General features: G+C 40.3%; 1 protein-coding gene across 1 annotated transcript in view; it reads right to left on the bottom strand.

The window, feature by feature from the left end:
- The window catches only part of AHRR (aryl hydrocarbon receptor repressor), a gene marked incomplete at both ends in the record, with an annotated part of 67,761 nt that overhangs the window by 15,703 nt on the left and 32,847 nt on the right, over positions 1–19,211 (bottom strand). Inside the window, one exon of the mRNA XM_080339605.1 lies at positions 12,110–12,210. Coding sequence (XP_080195731.1) covers positions 12,110–12,210 — 101 coding nt within the window. The remainder of the gene's footprint in view (positions 1–12,109; positions 12,211–19,211) is intronic.

Genomic DNA, 19,211 nt, shown 5'->3' with positions numbered 1-19,211 from the left:
TTTATCTGGAACAGCTTCATCTAATAGTGTATCCCTGGATTTTTGCATCCTATGTGGGATGGGGCCGTTTTCCGGTGATCTAAATAAGTAGCTATTTAAAAACTCTGGAAATGATATATTCATTTTTGTCTTATGAATATTAGGATGAAAATGCAGACAGTTAGTGTGTCTTCTGTCTTAACTGTATTGTTTAAGAATCAGTATTTCTTCCACTAGTGTTTTTAGGACTCATAATTGCCCTTCTCAAAAATCCCTCTAGAAACCCTGAGGTTCTCTCTATAAACCAAAAAAAAAAATAATTTTAAAAAATGAGACTCTTACAGAACCCTGAAATAAAACCCCACATAAAAGACTATTCAGAAATACCATATCTGGTGACATCAGAATATGGCCTTTGCTCAACAAGTACAGTATCTCTTAGCCCTCCGGACTCTTATGCATTTCTCTGGTATCTACAAAGCAACTTCAAAAGGAATATTTCTGTGAGTAAGCACTATTCCGTGCGAAGGGGGAGTGGCAGGATTGTTTTTAGCATTCAGTTTTGATCAAAGGCTTGCGTGCACTGCTTAGTTTTCAGGCAAAAGAAACAAAACAGAAGATGAATTCCCATCATTTGAGCCAGGGGAAGAAGTAAATCCTACAGGCTGAAGCCTACAGCCATTGGTTTATATGGGAAGCTTTTCAGTGGGAAAGTGTCAGATCTAATTGATTTGTTTTCATATACAGCAGAAATGTTGCTTTTCAAATACAAAGAAATACATACATGCGATTGTTATGCCCCTTCCACTCTTCTTGTCTTCACAGATAAAATGAAATTCACGTTCCTGCCTATGTCCTTGAGCCTGGATATCACTTCAGGTTCCTTAGAGACAGTATGGAAATTCAGCATCTAGTGCTGTGCTACCCAGAGCAGAACCTGGCAACATTTTCAAAGATCGTTCACATTCCCAGAAGAATTTGAGCCCTGGCACTCCCATTTACTGTCAGAGGGAACAGCTGTGCCATCTGAAAGACACAGACAATTGTGAACCATTCAGCTGGTGAAGTTTCTTGTTATTCCATTTTTCAGTGTCCCATCACTTCAACCAGGGAATGAGGGCAACTTTGGAGATACTTGTTTATATACGTGTCTTCAGTCTAACGAGGGAGCTGGAATGCTGTGGCTCGTCAAGAGACAGCAGACAAAACTGGCCTCTTGGAAATCAGTTAGGAAAATGTAAGTCATTGGTCTCTGGTAATTGCGAGCTATAAACTTTCAAGAAAACATAGTAGTTCCCTAGAGGGTGAGATTGTAATGTGTGCACACATGTAAACGCACTTTAAACCACAGCAATGTTGGTTTTTGTTTGCTTGATATGTAATAAGTATTGGACACAACCAATAACGACTTTGCCTTTAGAGTTGTTTTAATTGCATTATGTGAAATTGTAAATGTAGGGTTTTTCCCTTATTCTTTCCCTCCAAGCTAAGCTTTTGCAAGAAAACTTGCTTAGTCTGTGTCAAGACCTTGGGGCTGGGCCTCTCTTCTTTACCATATGCATGAACCCATCCCAACTGGATCCCATTGTTTTCACAAGTACTAAACACTGGAAATGAGAATACAGACCATGCTTCCAGAGTGGAGCAGTGTGAGTGACTGATAGCTTAAAGATTGGTTAGGGAAGGTTTTGTGGCTGCAACATTCATGGGTGACATGAAACACCTCATTACAGATTTGTTACATGGCATGTTTTTTCAGATCAAATTATTAACATCCACAATGCTTGGTACTGATGGCAAGTTTTGGTGGATTGTTTCATGTCTAATTGTAAAAAATCCATTACTCTCTTCTTTGCATTACCAATTAGGATTTTGTGAATATACACATATTACCTGAGATTAATAGACATAATACAAGTGCTGGGGACTATTCATAGTAATCTAAAGAAGAAGAATATTCAAATCATTAATACTAAAATTGTCAGAAACCCATCCATACACATTTTATTAACTAATACATAGACATTTGTGTCATGATTACTGGATATGCCTGTGAGTACTTGGATGAGTAACATGTCGTTTACCTTAGCGATTACCATGAAAGGACACTGACATAATCTTGTATAACTTTTCCTTTAGCCTCCTCTTTAATCATGATGTTGAATTTAAAATTGTGCTGTACCGGTAATAGAACCATACTGTCAATGCTCTTTCACAAATATTATGCCCTGGACTACACTTGGAAATAGAAACCATCTTTATATTGATTTATGCAATTTCTCATTTCACTTCCTCAAAAGCAGATGTTGTATTCACAGATGGAAGCAAAGCTGGGGCAATATCATATCTTTAGTGCAAGTGCAAGTTCAGCCCTTCATTCTTTCGGAGTTCTGCAGCTGCTCTGGGCTTTTCAGTCTTCCCTTCAACAATTTCAATATAGAAAATGAGAGCTTGATTAATTCCATTTAAGAAGACTCAAAATGAAGCATTAATTGCTCACTAATCTGCACTTGTAATAATAAATTTAGTTAGGTAGCCTTTGCAAGCCTTTGCAAGTGTAACAAGATTACCCATTATCTTCCACAGAAACAACTTACTGAAAAGAATCTCAAGTAATATTTATCCAACATGTTGGACAATTGGACATATATAAGTACCAAATGTCTGGATTTTTTTTTTTAGTGTTATTTACATGTTTAGTGCGTCAAGTCCTGAAGAGAAGAAGTTATCATAGTATTCCAACCACAGCTGACTTCTGTTTGTACTTGCAAACAGTTAATGAGCAGGAATGGCAGACATCTCTTGCTGTAAGGAATCAAAACCTAAAAGACACAGTCTTGCAGCCTATATACTGTAAACAGAATGTGATGTCCTAATTTCACGGCACTATTTTTCTGTCTATTTAGCCCTATATATCAGTTTTTCTTCCGTAGATTTATTTCAGGGATAAGAGCAAACCAATCTGTACTTCACATTCTGCTCAATAATATATACTAAACCAGCTTTTTTCAACACCATTTCAGGTCACTGGGGGTTTTAGAGAGTGTGGCGTTCCTGAATTCAACTCTGGGAACTGTCTTACTGTGCCAGTTATCCTCTTGCACATGTTTTGTATTCTGTATAAAACACATGCTGTCCCACACTGGCAGCAGGTGTGAATTCTGCTGTCAATGTGTCACACTAACCCCGAGAGGCAAGCAATACTTCCTCTCATCTAGATATCAAGTGGATGACAATGGATTGTCTGGAAAGAGGTAAGGATGGAAAGTTAGAGACAACTCCTCTAACCAGCAGCAAAAACTGCAGAAAGCTGAGTTACAGGCTAGATGAACCTTTCCCCAAGGCTCTTCTGCAAGACATTTGTCTTCTTATTGCTAAAATAAGCCCAGTCTCAGTTAATGGAGAATTCTGGGAGAATTGCAGTACTGGGAGGAAGGGAGAAGGTGCAAAACACATTGGTGAAAATGCCTGCTGTTTGTCATCTTCTGCTTTTGCAGCTAGGAATTCCTGGAAGAACTGCAGCTACAATGGGATGCAAAAACTCTCATTTTTCTTTTTTTTTTTACTTATAAGTTGCCATGGACAGTTAAAAATCAGAATGATGGTGATTTCTCTTGACGTTCTTGGAACAGGAACAGAACTATCTGAAGGGTGTCTATCTGTCCTGTCTCCAAATCAATACTATACCCTTGCTAATAGGAAACAGTACATTTAATGGTCAGCATCATGTTTTTTAATAACAGTTTTCTTTTCAGTTCAAACCCATCAAGTAGCATATTCAAGTTTTATTAACTGAGGTAAGCAAAAAGTAAAATTGAAATGTACTCAATATTTCTAGTAAAATACGCAAGTTTTTCTTTTGAAACCTTCATAACCACAAAACAAAATCACTGCTAACTTGCAAAAAATCTTGTCACTTGACCTTACTTAGAAGATAGCAAGGCTGCAGTTCAATAGCTTTTCTGAGTTGAAAACGAGGAATATACTGGAAGCAGGTGTCAGCTGTAAATACAAGTTAGGTTACTAATTTATAATTTAGCTTCAGCCAGCTGAAAACCAGTTAAACCATGTAAGATTGCAATTATCTATTATAACAGACCGGCATTACTTGAAGTATATTTCTATCTACAATACATTACTTTGCCATCTTCAAAACCAGGACACTTCCTGAAGAGCAAATGCTTGTGCAGAAATGTGTATGGAAGGAACGGTGTGTTATGATTGTCTTTGTTACTTGAACACAAGAAATCCTGTTCTAGTAGCAGACTAAATCCCTGTCCATCTACATGACGCAGTGCTCACATATAGATATTGAACCTATTGATTGGGGAGAACGGTTGCCAAGGGTTATCTCTGAAGTCAGTAAGAGAAAGAAAAAAACCACAAAACTAACGGAGTTGAAACAGGAGAATATGTTTTGTTGGGGAGGAAGTCACGTGGCTGCTGGACTGTCTCCAGAGGCACCAAAATAGCCAGAGCAGAAACAGAGGAAGGGGCTGTGAAAAGTGAGCTCGGGTGGAGCCGGCTGCCATGAACAGGCTGGAGAGAGCACCAGCGAGCTTCCATTTGGATCCACATGTGGTCTGCACTTCAAGTTTGTTGCTTCTTTACCTTAACACCACAGAAGGACAGCTGCTCCATTCACCAATACACCAAAAATTTCTCAGCTCGGCATCCCCATATGACAGCAGGTTTGCTTCTGCCCCACCAAATGGAAGCCAACTTTTCTGATGCCAGTGCAAACCAGAGAGTATGTGAACTGTCTCTCCTCGCTGAACCTCGATCCCTTTCTATATCACATTAACATAAGCTGCTTGTCCTGATTTTCTGATCTGCTCACAGCTTGCTCACCTCCCAATTATGATCTGTCATTTCATGTTGGAGAAGCTAAGTACTAACTCCCATCAGTCCAACACATTACCCTCACCCATATGCAGGATTTGAAAACAAGCACTTGATGATGTTCCCCATTTTGCTAAAAGGGTCCACTCAAGTCTCTGCAGGGATACCTGATTTATCTCCTTCAAATCCCTCCTTAGAACTCTTGCAAAAGTCCTGGCAAAGGTCAGGCTGCTCATACACTGTGAGTATCGGCAATGGTGGTTACAATTTTTTTCATTATTTCTGTGTGCTCTCTTGCCCATTGAAATGCGTCTTTCTTCACTTGTCCCCTTGAAGGGAGAAGATCACATCTTTTTCTTTTACTCTGCCTCCTTGTCAAACTGGAGGGTGCCACCGCCTTGTACTTCAGAAACCTCAGTGCTGTGGCAGCATCGCAATTGCTATAGTTGTAACTGGAGCAGAGAGCAAATGGTATTTGGAGGTCACGGGCTTTTCTGTCCACATTTGTTTGAGAAGGAAAAAAAAAAAAGAGGGGTGGGAAAAAAAGGAATAAGTGACAACATTATTTGTTTATAGGGCAACAGAAAGGATATTTTTTGCACAAAGTTGTGGCCATGCCAAATTTCAAGTCTGGATTTTAGAAATATGCCTACTTGAAAAGAGAAAAAAAAAAAAGGGATGGGGGCCTCTGAAATGTTCCTTTGTGTTTTGTCTATGCCTGGCAAGAAGAAAGTGAATGTACGCATGTGATAGAATGGCAAGTTACTCCTTACTCCATTTATGGCTCTTTTTTTTTCATGGGTAAATTATCTGTAAATCACCCCAAATGACTAATGTCAGCTTGAATCATGTCATCTGAATTACTGGGAAAAGGTTCCTGTCTGAAAACAAAAAACAAACAAATAAACAAACAAAAAAGGCAAAAGGGTTGTTTGAGTAACTTTTAAAAGTTGTATTAACAGAAAAAGAAAAAGCACTGAGACTATGAGCTCTTTATGAGGACTGCCTATTTTGATGGCCCCATTTTAAACCAGTAGATTAAAAGGTAAAGCATGGTATGAAAATCTAACAGGATTTGCTTTAGAGGTACTGTGCTAAGAGATTCAGCACTGTTGGAAGGTGAAAAGGAATTCAAGACCAGAATAAATCAAAAAGTGTCTCCCTACTAGTTTTTGATTTCTGTAGTCCAGCCTTGGTCATAGCCCTGTATAAAAGCCATGCACTTTGACTGACTCCCAATTTACTTTTCAAAGTTTAAATTTAAAAAATAACAGGAAGAGTAAAATCTCTTGCTCTCTGACTAAAGTTTAAACTGGAGTGTATTTTTCAAGTGCACGGTTTTATCAAGTACTGATTACATAAATCAGTTTGGAAGGAGGAAGTGGAATTACACTAACAAGTTTAAAAAAATTACAGGAAACCAAGTGGGAAAAGGGTTTCCTATGTTATTTCCTTATGCAGAGTGAAGAACAGTACCAATAGGATGTTTTCTAATGTATCATTTTCCAATTCCCTTGGAATGAAACTTGAACTCTGATTCAAGCTGTTAGTAGAGGACACCTGAAAATACCTTTCAGTGCCAAAATGTGCAGATACACCTCTCTCATCAAAGTAACTCCCAGAAAGCTTATTATTTGCATCTACTTTTAAGGTAATGACATAATGTTAAATAGCATGCTTCAAGATGCATTGTATCAAGTCTTGAATCCTTTACTTAGTAAGTCTGACTTTCATTGTTTTTTACTAAGAAGACTTGGGCTTTATTTGGTATTAAAGCTAATGAAAAAGACCTCGCTGACTACAGTGGGAACCACTAAGCAGATCCAAAGCTTTCTATTCACAATAGTGCCCAAATCTGTGAGATGGACTTAAGAAATAATATATAAAGAACTTTTCTGTGAGAAAAAGTGCCTATACCTGATTATGCCATCACTTTGCACCAACAGTCAATTCAAAGCACAAATGCTGGTTCAGTAGCTACATACCTGAATTGCCCCACTAGTCATGTTACAACTCAAATCAGCAAAATTCATCTGCTAAATGGTAGAACAAAGGCATGCCTACAAAACACAGAAGCTCAGTTTGAAAAATCTAGCTTTACATGATTAAGTGGTTAATGTGATGAAGCTAAGATTATTGATACCGGTAGAGAATTACAAGGGCAGCACCACCAAATCTAGCTTTTGCTGTTTTCTCCACTTCTGAAGACAGACATGATTTTGAGGAAGTTATTTCTTTTTTTTTATTATTTCATTTCTTTTTTTTTAATAAAAGACCATATGTCTGTGATTTTGAGATATTTTTAAGATGCCAGACATCTGACAGCCTTCGCCTAAAATTTTAAATAACTAAGTTGTAAATGTAGTACTCTTTAGGAAGGGTGGAGAATACGACATTTGCCATAGATTAACATATAAAATGTCAATAATTTGCTTTTTTCTGCCCTTGATGAAAGCTAAGTGGTCTATCCAGTGTTTGGCCAGAAGAAACAAAGTCTCCTTGACACGCACAAGAAGATTCCAAAGCATTCAGCAGGCTGCTGCTAAGCATACGCACTGCATGCACAGGTCTCCTGGGCATAGTCTCCTGACAGGCTAAAATGAATGAAGATTGCTGTAGTTACCACCAGATGCTCCAGAAGGGTGGGGTGGGCTGCAGAACCAGGGAGGTGCAGATGTTCCCACTGAAAGAGCAGGTGGTTTCAGCTTCTGAGCAATGTTGTCGAGGTTTTTGTAAGGGAGTCTGGTGTCTCTTTGAAGTACATAGAGAAAAACAGGCTGTGAGCTTTTTTTTCAGGTTGAGCCTGCAGACACCCTTCTGTTTCGTATTCAGTAATTCAAATTCAATTCGTATTTCGTAATTCAAAGTATGCCTGAAAGGCCCTTGCACTTCTTGCTCTCCTGCACGTGTTTTATAATGAAATAGCAACAAAATCCAATACCTTTCTATTCAACCATATGTCCTATTTGGTTTTAGTGGGAAAAAAGATAACTCGGGCATGCATAGCTAACTACCTCTGCTCAGGAAGAGTAGATGTACAGTGTCACTGAATAAGAAATACCAGGATAGTATGATGACTGGCTTCTTCAGTGCAGTCATGAAGTAAAACATGAGACAAAAACACGGAAATGTGATTCTTGTGCACTGAAGCCTGAAGGGTACAGGACAAATGTAGAAATCTGCCTGTGAACTGCGCAAAAGGGTGGCTTGGAACATTCCGAAAATAACATGGACCTTCCCTGACAGAGCATGAGCTGCCTGTGAGCACAGAAATTACAAAAGAGGCCAGGTCTGGCCTTTATCAGTATTCATCGGCGAGATGGGGCATGACAGAATCAGGCAGCCTTACTCCATTAGCATCTCTTTGGGAGCTGCCTGGATCATCCAAGTTTCTTTGTAATTTTTGTGACATTTTGGATATAAAACACTATCTTCACACCTGGAAAGACTTATTTCCAGTACACATGGAGACAGAGATACCATAAACCTTATGCTACAGCCTACAACAGCAGAATAAAAGACCAACAGACATAATAAAGAAGGAAAGAAAGACCATCAAGACATCTCCTTCAGCAGCAAGTGTTGAGACAGAAATTTGTACATCCATGATTCTTCCAGAACAAGCAGAAAAACTGCAGGAGCAACTGTGGGGTGGTCAATAAAGTCCACGTGATAATTTTAGGAGTGTGCTGCTTAGTATATGGGTGATGATTACGCAAGAAGCAGTGTCAGTGGTGATGATGGGGCCATGGCCTGACTGCATGTCTTTGAGAAAACAAATCCAGAGAGGGCCTCCCTCTCAACCACAGACATTTAGTTCACAGTATCACAGTATGTTTGGGATTGGAAGCGACCTCAAAAGATCATCTAGTCCAATCCCCCTGCTGGAGCGGGAACGCCTAGGTGAGGTCACACAGGAACATGTCCAGGTGGGTTTTGAATGTCTCCAGAGAAGGAGACTCCACAGTTCTTCCAATAGGATAGTGTAACACGTGAAAATTACACATGCATTTGGGATGAGGAATTATTTGCACAACAGTGTAGACTCTGAGACTAGACTTGAGATTGTGAGTGCAGCATAGCTGAGGGGAAGAGCAGGAGGTGGCCAATAGCCATGAGATTATTATTGCGATCAAGGCTATTGCCTAGATACCCGCCAGTGATTCATTCTTATTTTTCCAACTCACCATTTTATTGTGTTTCTCCACCCCATCACCCCATAAATTCTGCTGGGATTTATTAACTGCCAATACAATTTATTTTCCCACTTTTCTGGTTACGGGTTTGGCCCACTGTTCTTTAAGTATGAAGTAACAAGCTTCAGAAACTGAATGAGACCCTTCTCTGCCAGAAGGCATGTGGCACAAGGGTTCCAGTACCACCTGTCTTGGAAAACATTTTGGAAGTGCAAAGTTAAAAATCATTAGTGCAGCAAACAGTTGGAGTCTGAAGTCTCCAAGAAGAGCGAAGTTTGCAAGAATGCGGTATACTCAAAAAGCCTGTTAATAACATTGGATTTGGTTCTTAGGGCTTTGTCTGTCTTCCCTCCAAAGGGAAACAAAGATGGCAAGAAAGGCTCTCTTATCCAGAAGTGATCTTAAAACACTGGAAGAAATTATTTATCTAGATACCTACTGTGCTCCACTAAAAAGTCTTTGATAAACTGGTATCATTGTTTATTCTATGATTGCTGATGAAAGTTATTTGATTATAGCCGTAAAAAATATCTATAAACTCTTAAATATAAAACACATGTTGTGGCAGAGGCCTTTAAAAATAAAAAACATTTTAAACATACTTTCAAGACAGACTAATTCCATTGTTTTCTTTGAAGCTGAAAGGGGAAGTACTGCATTGTTCCAAGAATCTAGAGTTCCAGATACATTATTTACCAGTAATTAGGGTTCTTGGTTTTTCGTATTTCTAGCTATACATAGAGCACAGTGATCATACCAACTAAGAAAAAAAATGCAATGATTCCTGGTTTTCCATTAACATTGCAGCCAGGGACAGTATTATTCACACATATTTTGGTGATTCAGATTATTCTGGTTTGTATTATATAAAGCATGTGGGAGAAGTTGCACAGTGCAAGGTGGTATCATGAGAAGGAAGGCAGCTTTTGACAGGTAAAAAGTATCTTTTGAGAACCAATAAAGTGGACAGATTCACAAGTCAATATACAAAGAACAGCAACCACCAGCAAGATTGTTTGCTTCTCCTTGGAAGGAATCAGAAATTTGTCTCTTTAGTTAAAACCCCCAGTCTCTAATAACCAACATGGTGAATTTGGTTGAACAACAAAAAAACCCCCACTTTTGTTCACATGCGCTGGCCACTGAATGAGCATCTGCACCAAACTCGATGCCCAGGGAACATTCCCAGACCAGCCTAACAAAAATTCACCCTCTTATTCTAGGTCAGGCGTGCCCATAAACGAAGTCTAGTGAATACGTTCATATTAACATGCAATTAATCATCTAGTTAGTGATCCACATTAAATATGATCCAGGATAAAATCTCTCTCATATATTCAAAATGGTTCTCTCCATGCGCTCATAGCAGTAGGGCTACTCTTCGAAGATTCTTAATGATTATAACTTGTGGACAAGTAATATACACCAAACAAAACAAAGACTGAAGTTAGGAAACCCTCATTAAAAATTAGATCATCACCATATTTATAATATATTGTACACCCTGTACTCCTTATTCACTGAGAATGGAAATGATTGCAAATAATACCTGACAGCCCAACATCTCATTTTGGCACTAGCAATAACTAATATCGTGGTTGAACCCCAGCCACCAACAAGGACCACGCAGCTGCTTGCTCATCCCTCCCAGTGGGATGGGGGAAAGACTGGAAAGAAGGGAAAGGTAAAAAAATGTCTTGGGTTGAGATAAGAATAGTTTAATAGGAAAAAAAAGGAAGAGAAAATAATAATTATAACAACAATAATAATAATAGAATATGCAAAACAAGCGATGCAAGTGATGCACAATGCAATTGCTCACCACCCACGCACCAATAGCCTGTCAGTTCCCGAGCAGCAGTATTTGCCCTCAAGCCAACTCCAGTTTATATACTGAGCATGACATGACATGGTACTCAATACCCGTTTGGCCAGCCTGGATCAGCTGTCCTGGCTGTAGCCCCTCCCAGCTTCTTGTGCACCTGCAGCCTTCTTGCTGAAAAGTCCTTGACTTGGTACGAATATTGTTTGGCAACAACCAAAACATCAGTGCGTTATCAACATTCTTCGCAGGCTGAATCCAAAACACAGCACTGTACCAGCTACTAGGAAGAAAATTAACTCTGTCCCAGGTGAAACCAGGACACTAATCAGATGCCTCTGTGTTATTCGCTTTGAAATACAGAATTAAAATCTTCTAAAGTATTAAAAGGAAGGAAAGCAGGGTGGCAGTTTCCATTCCATAGACTTGAATGAGTTATGATTTAGATTCCATGATAAAAAGTCTTTTTTTTTTTTAATAGTATACAGCATTTCTTTGCAGGAGACTACTATTTCATTTACATTTACTTGTATCTCAGAGTTGTCATTAAAACACAATTTTTATACCATGAATATTATCCTATCCAAAACAACTATGCATATGTAGTCTTCATCACACAGGAATTTCCAAGGACCTCAGTGTACAAAAGGCATTATTACATCATGTGCTTGAAATGCAGATGTATCTGGGATGGACTGTTGTGCTCTAGCTGGTTCAGTAGTTCACAAAAGTATTAATTCTTCATCCAGATTAATGGACCCAATTCTCAGTAACAGTATGGCCCCTTTATGCTGCTCTGCCAATATAAAGTCATCCTAAAGGGGATAAAAATACATAGAAGGAAAAACTTCTGCACACACAGCTTCCCTCAGAGCACAGATCTGAGGAAGTAGGATAAATCAAAATATCCCAGAATAATCCTAACTCAGATCAGAAACCAGACAAGGTCCTGTTGGCACCCTCAGAATATGGGCCAAGTAAAATAAACCTCTGTTATCACTCCAGGTGAAAAGGAACTGTGAACTGACCCACTGGAGTTCACAGGTAATTTCAAGGATGTGGGGGTGCAAGGTACGGTACAAATGCCCAAGCAGAGGCTGAGCGGGGCTATCACAACTATCAGTTTTGCTCTTGCAAGAAGCTCTCACAAGTGTGATTCTTGAACGATTCACAACAAGACTGATCATGTTGTTGTCACAAGCCATTAACCTGAATATATGATCAAACCAAAGAAATTCAAGCCAGAAAAAAATAGCGTTTTTTCACTCACTTCTAGTAGAAGTCCACCTTCTTGTACAGCAGTGTTGTTAGATGCATTGTCTTCTTTTATTATTTGGCCAACTTGCTTCTTAAAGTGCTTTTCTTGAATGGCTGTTGGAAAGAGTTATTATCAATTTAGAAATAGTAATGATAAGGGCTGCTAGACTAAAATTCACATTTAGGCACTTAACATGCATTGATTTAATTGGTAGTTACTGTCTTTGTGGTCTGGATCTCAGTTACTGACAACTTTCTTTTGCTGTGAGGGAGATAGATACATATTTGGCCGTCCAGATGTTTTTTATATGAAATATCTATCACAGTTTTTATTGAACATATTTTTTCCATTAGTGTACTCTACATAAAGCAAAAACCAAAACCCACAGGAAAGAAATAAAAGAAAGTTCGCAAGTTGTTTTGTTTATAAAAATATGTATTGTTTTGTTTATAAAAATATGTATTATGACAATGTAAAGAAATGCTTATGTTGCTCAGAGGACAAGCATCCGAAATAAGTTTCTTATTTTCAGTGCTGACCTTCTTGGCATCAGATTATTTTCATCTCACTTTACCCTATTCAATTCTATGAGTGTGAGCCTGATTGTAAGATTAAAGGGAATGTTCTTAAACTGTTTCGTTTTTAAAGAGAGGTTTAAAGTTTGTTTTTACTCATGAAATTCCTGAAAATCTCTCACTATAGATTAAAATTGTATATATTTTTCCTAATAATAATAAAAAACTTTGTATGAGTCAAAATTGGTGTTCTTCCTGCACATAGATTATCATTGTTTGATCTGAAATATCTTTGAATAGTCAGATTGGAGTATTTATATATCCCACAGAAGAATCCCTGAAAAATAGACCTATTTCTGGGGATAATAGAAGGATTTCTGAGAAGGCTGACATCACTTGATTCACTGGGCTTCTGCATCACCTAGGGGGTACTACAGAAACCTCTCTATACCATTTGGTCAGTAACAGTTAAGGAGTCAGCTTTACCCTTACTGCCCCATCCCAGAGATGGGTCATATGAAAATCCTGGTATGAAACAGAGATTCGGTTTTCTGTTTGCTCGCCTTCTCATGGAGAGAATGAGAGAGCAGAGCATACCAGTGAGATTAGCTGGGACATTTGATACACACTGTCCCTTCCAGCTAAAGGAGAGCTGGAGCAGCCACAGCCAGAGATGGTTAATAATACAAAAAAAAAAAAAAAAGAGGTTTAAACAGTCAGGAATAGTTTATACCAAATCAGAATAAGAAGGGGAGACAGCCAGAAAGCCTCTAATGCTGCTGAGCTTGTTGCTAAAACTCATGACAGTGGGATTTAAGTTTTTAGTAAGATGCCAAATTAAGAAAAAGTTAATGGCTTGAATAACATTTGTTGCAAATGGCTGAGGATACGATCAAAATGGAGTCACTTCCTTTCCAAAGAGCTGCGCAAGAGCCCCTTCTCAATCCAACAGCCTAGCGAGGGACTGTTGCAAGATATATTAGTGTCTTACAACAGATGATGGCAACGCAAAACCATACTGACTGAATATTCGTGATGGTTTTTAGCTTACATTGTAAATATTTGCCGCCAGTGATAATGTCGGTCATTACCCCAGAGCAATCATCTCAAATGTATAATTAGATGTAATAAATCCCTCCCCTGGGCATGGGAAAACACATCAGGAAAATCCCAAGCTGCCTAAAACAGATCCCTACTCATGTTTTCCAGCCAAAACAATTTTGTGATTTCAGACTTGAAAGCTAGGCTGCGATGAACAGGATATACAGATTTTTCAATCTGCATTTTCATTTTGGTATACTTTTCGAATTAACTGGAAAAGGTTGTGCTTTTTTCCCCCTGACCGACCAAGCCTGCTGCTACGGCTCTCCATAAGAACAGACATATGGACACTCAGGACAACAATTTTTAAAAGCCTAGTCTCTATTCCAATAGCCTCTTCCAGAGTTTCCCCCCTCAGAAAAGATGTTTTTGTAATTACTGACACGGTGGTTTGCAGTTTTTGTGCAGGTTAAAGGACAAACAGGGAGGGGTGAAAGGAAATGAAGTTTGTTTTTTTTTTTTAATGCGTTCTCTTGGTGCTGTGAAAATTCCACCAGTTCTAACTTCATCGTTAGTGGAAAGTATTACTTTACCCGCCTGAGTGGGCCAGAGCTCCCTGCCTGTTTGTTAGCCTTCAGGCTCACACAAACACAGCAGCAGAAGCACAAGGGATGTTTGTTCCGCCGCTCGTCTGGCTACTATAAATTCCCTCTCCAAATGGAAAGTATTTTAATGTTATTTTGCCAGATAGAGTTACCCGTATGTTAGGCCACACACATCCGTTTCATAACATACCCTACTCACTGGCCCGGGCTGCAAGGAAACCCAGTGCACCGTCAAAGACGAACAACACCCTTTGTGTCAAGAAGCGGGAGATCCTCAGAGACAGGGATGTTTGTTCCTCGCACCTGAGGCAGCAGAGCCACTGCTCAATTTTCAGTCTTGTTCTGCCTCCCTGTGCTGGAAATAATCTATTAATCCACCCAGGGCTTGGCTGATACTGCAGTGACAGCTCAGAGGAGATACTGCTGCTGGTGACAGCCTGTCAGCTGGAAAAAGCAGAGCAAGAAAGGCACAGGACCATGCAAATCACCAAAATGGATGAGGAGGAGGAAAAGCAAGACATGACGGGGTGAGGAGTGGAAATTGCAAGATATTACCTGACTGGGCAGAAAAATAGGGAAAAGGAAACAGAGCAGCCTAACGATACTCCTGTCACCACGAAGAATCAAGTGGGAGAACTGAGTGAAAGTAAGTTTTGGTTATGACTCGTGGCTTAATAGCGAGGGCCCTGATGCCAAAACAGCTGTGATCAGGCTTAGACAGTGCACAAAATGGTGGCCCTCTGGAGCAAAGGTGACGCCTACAACAAGCGAAAGGCTGGAGAATGCAGGAGTACTGTCTCTAGTAGGCAGGGAGAAGCAAACTGGAAAGTTAAAAAATAACAAACAGCAAAGGATGACTCAGTGACCTGAGGGGAAAACCTTTGCCTGCTGGAGTTCCCATATATCAAGAAACTGATATTGCAGGCAGCCTGATGAATGCTGCTGGCTGTGGGGGGGAAAAAGAAAAGGAAAATTTTAGCTTTATGGAGCCTTGGACTGCTTTCTATGGGAGAGGCAACTGTCAGCAATTCAGTGTGGGGTGCTCACCTACTAGGTTGCAAACTGGCAATGAGATGGGAAGCAGGAACAGCAGAGACCTTTTTCTGAGTGTAACTTATCCAGCCTGCACTTCCAGAACACAAATAAAACAGAAGATGGAGCTGTTCTGCCAAAGAAGATGAATGAGCGTATTGATACCATAGGGTGATAAATACAACATATACAAGTACTAGGGCTGACAGTTTTGCAAGGTCATGCCATCTAGTGAGCATGGTGCAATCCCAGGCAAGATTAAAAGTCCACAAATTTGGAAATGCTTGGTCCTACAGAAGGACAACGCTGTTGAAATACACAGGATGGGGGGAAGAGGGCAAGGAGGAGGAAGAAAAAGAGGGCAAAAAAATTAAGAAAAATGGCCAATACGATTTCCTGAAGGAAAGGTCAAAGATCTGAGGACATTGTTCCAATTTCTGATCTAAAAGAAGTGAAAGGAGGGGAAATGGAAAAAAATAATGTAGAGTTAGATTTAACAACAAATTAATGTGAGGAAAAAAGTCCACAAAAGAGATGATGAATTTGGCTGAATGGAGTATAGGACTGTCTCAGACAATGCTGCTGAGCCCTTCACAGCTGCACTGTCTCTCCCCAGAACACTGTAAAAAGCTGAGATCTCTTCTGAGCCTCCAGTTCTGATACAAACATTGCTATCTGAATTTGCAAACCCCTTGGCTTGAAAATCAAATCTGGAACATTATAAAGAAGAGAAAAGCTGCCTGACACTTTAAAGTCTATAGAAGTATCATGAAACCAGCCATTCCCTTTCCCCCAGAAATAACAGAACATTTATTCATTGCAGAACACTCTTTAGTTCAGAGGGATGGAAATTTCAGGGCTCTCATAAAACTATGCTATTTAAACCCATAGGATTACATTCCCCCAAGTGTTTCTGTACCTCTTCCTACACAGGCACAACCATCGTTCTTCAGAAAACAATCAGAAAAATTACCTGCTGAGCTAAGCTCTGTAATAAGCTAATGCATGGTCAAACTGTACCCCAAGCCATCCCAGGGTCCTCCTACTCCTCAGGTTACCTGCAACAAGCAACAGCACAGGAGGAAAATGAGTGGTGAAGGGATGCTGTTGCTTGCCTGGCTTCATTTGGGGTGTAAGAAGGGGACAGTACTGTCTTCTTCAGACTTGGTATGATGCAGGCATATCAGTTTCAAGCCTTTCTACAAGCAGTCCCAGTGAGATCATTTCTCTCTAGAGATGCCCAGGGGATAAATTGTTTCTTAAAATGGTCAGATGAAAATATCCCAATCTAGCTTGCAGGTTCAAAGACAATGCTTTATGAACACAAGTATTACTTTTGGTGACTGTTAGTTGAAAGGAAGTGAAAACCAGGTCTTTCTTCCTGGATCTTTGAGCTGCAGGAAGAATCAGCTATGCGTGTTACCCTGAATGCTAAGAAAACAAAACAAAACAACTAGGAAACACTCCGTAGGAGCAATTCTGCTTAACGAACCTACAGCCGTGAACTGAAATGGTCTGTTTCCTCTTGCTGTGTTACAGACAACACTGAGTGACGGTAAGGACAGCACTCATTAGATGCACACTGAAATTAAAAAATATTCAACGCAAAGGACAGTTATTATACATTGCAAACAATATAAAAGAAATGTTTGCACTCTGAAATGCTACAACATACAGGTTGCACAAACGCTTTGAGAAAGAAATTAGCACCAAAATGCGTCCTCTGAATAAAAGATGTATGGTGCTCACTCTTGTTGTGGAGGCTACTGGAACACCAGATGAAATTATGCTAACAATAATGCAAAGTTTTTCTTCCCAACTTAGCGGTTTTCTCAGTCTGCTTCTTCTTAAGAGATGCTTTGAAATCTGACTGCCCTTTGAAGTTTCTTGAGTACAGCATGACATTTATTTAAGGTACAAACCGAACTGTTTGCTTTCCAGATCCCAACCCCTCTTTCTTTCAGAACCACTCCTTCCCTTCCCCAAAGAGCCTCATCCATTTTTCCCCCAAACACAAGAGCGGCACCAAAGGGATGCCACCGCCCAGCAGCCCTCCTCTCCCCGTAGCCCTTGCGTGAAGCTGGTGGGGCCACCTCTCCCCCACTGAGACCCCAGCCCCTGCCCCCTGCTTCCCCGTCCTGAGGAGCCCTTTTGAAGGGGAGGCGAGGGGGAGGAGAAGTCCCTGCTGCGGAGGAGGCAGGCTGCTGACTAACCCCAGCCCCGCTGTCACGCAAGCCTCGCCGCCCGTCAATCTCCCGGCGGCTCTGACAGGGGCCTGGCGCCCGTTCAAACCCTTGCGTGCGAGCAGACGAGCCGCATTACCCTATGAAGTATTTCATAATAACAACAGCTGTTAAATATTGATGACTCCTGGCAAGCGCTGAATGCTTTTCGAGAAGGTTAAGCCTTCGTGTAATGGAACCTAATTCCTCATTATATACTGTATCAGATATCTGGAAGTTGCCTAAAAAAAGCAAAGGGGCTTAAAGGAAAGGATCAGAAAATGACTCTTGTGCAGCAGGGAGAGGGGAGAAAACGGGCAGTGTGAGAGGTGAGGAGCGTTTCCCCGAAGTCAAATCCTTTAACAAACAGTAAAAAATGCTGCCAGAGTGATCATCAAAACTGTTGGTTTTGCTGTATTCCACCGGACAGTTTTGTGTTTTTAGAAATCGCTGCAGGTGTGATAAACTTTCTAAAGCAGCAATCTGGCTGCCACTGCTGTCTGTGTAAGAGCACACATGGAAATTGTTTCTACAGAAAAACAGGGAAGAGAGGAAAAGCTCACATTCCTATAATTTTTCTACATCAGCCTGGAGAGATCTGGCTCATTAGAAAATTTAGCAGTGATCAGACAAGATATTAAGGATGAGATCTCAGAGAGGTTTTCCAGCAGGCCAGAAAGGGAGAAGGGTGAACTTCTTGCCTTGGGCAAGTCCTGATATGCCGTCCTCCGGTTCCCAGAATAAATCTCCCCTCTTTCTCACACAGCCCTCTAAACTCCGTCAGTCCCATCTTCTCCTTCCTGACCTATCTGTCGAGCAAGGTTGTGTCAAGAAGGGAATCAATTCTGGGTAGGAGGTCATGATGGACAGACCAAGTCCTTGGGATGGAGCTGGTGTGATTCCAGGGCAGGCAGTGCCAGCAAGTCCAGGAAAAAGGCACCATCAGAGTCAGGGTGACGGTGAAGAGAAGAAATAAAAACCAAGGAGTTCTTGGGGTGGTGACAAAATCAGGGCGTTTTTTTCTTACATCTGAGAAAGAGGTCTGTGTGCCTTCAGGGGATACAGTTTAGATGAGGCAAGATAAGAGGCTGAAAACAATTACCTGCTCATTTTCAGTTGTGCTATGGTGCAAAGAGTTCTGTGAAGCTTTAGGAAAGTATTTTACCTGTGGGGAACCCAGGCGTATTTACTGAGTCGGGATAGGGAACCACAGAAACTTAGGAAGTTGTAGGTTGCAAGGGACCTTGGAAGGCCATCTGGTCTATCCCACCTTGGTGAAAACTACAGTTAGGCAGGTTGCTCAGGGTTTTCTTGTTGAGCATCTCCACTAATGGACATTTCACATTCCCCCCAGGAAAACTTACATTGTTTAATTACAAACAGGATTAATTTTTACAGGTAAGAGCTGCTTATGTATTCAGGTGAATGTGCATTAGGATGAGTTCTGGATGGACACGTCCTGTTTCCACAATTCCTGGTCTGTAAAATGTTTAGAATAATTTAAGAAATGCTGAGCCTGGCTAAGTGGCTGTCATGAAAAGTCTGAAGAATGGAGAATATGTGAAATAAGTTATTAGTTATTCTTATAATCGTTTTTCGTGGTTTATGCTATCTGTATCTCACAGAACTAGCTCACAAGAAACTATACTTGTATGTCATGTTTTCATGTAGTCTGGGACTTGTATGTCATGTTTTTATG

Source organism: Nesoenas mayeri, assembly GCF_963082525.1.
Source record: "Nesoenas mayeri genome assembly, chromosome: 2".
NCBI lineage: Eukaryota > Metazoa > Chordata > Aves > Columbiformes > Columbidae > Nesoenas > Nesoenas mayeri.
Note: the sequence above shows the minus strand (reverse complement) of the source record. Positions and strands in the feature narration are given on the sequence as shown.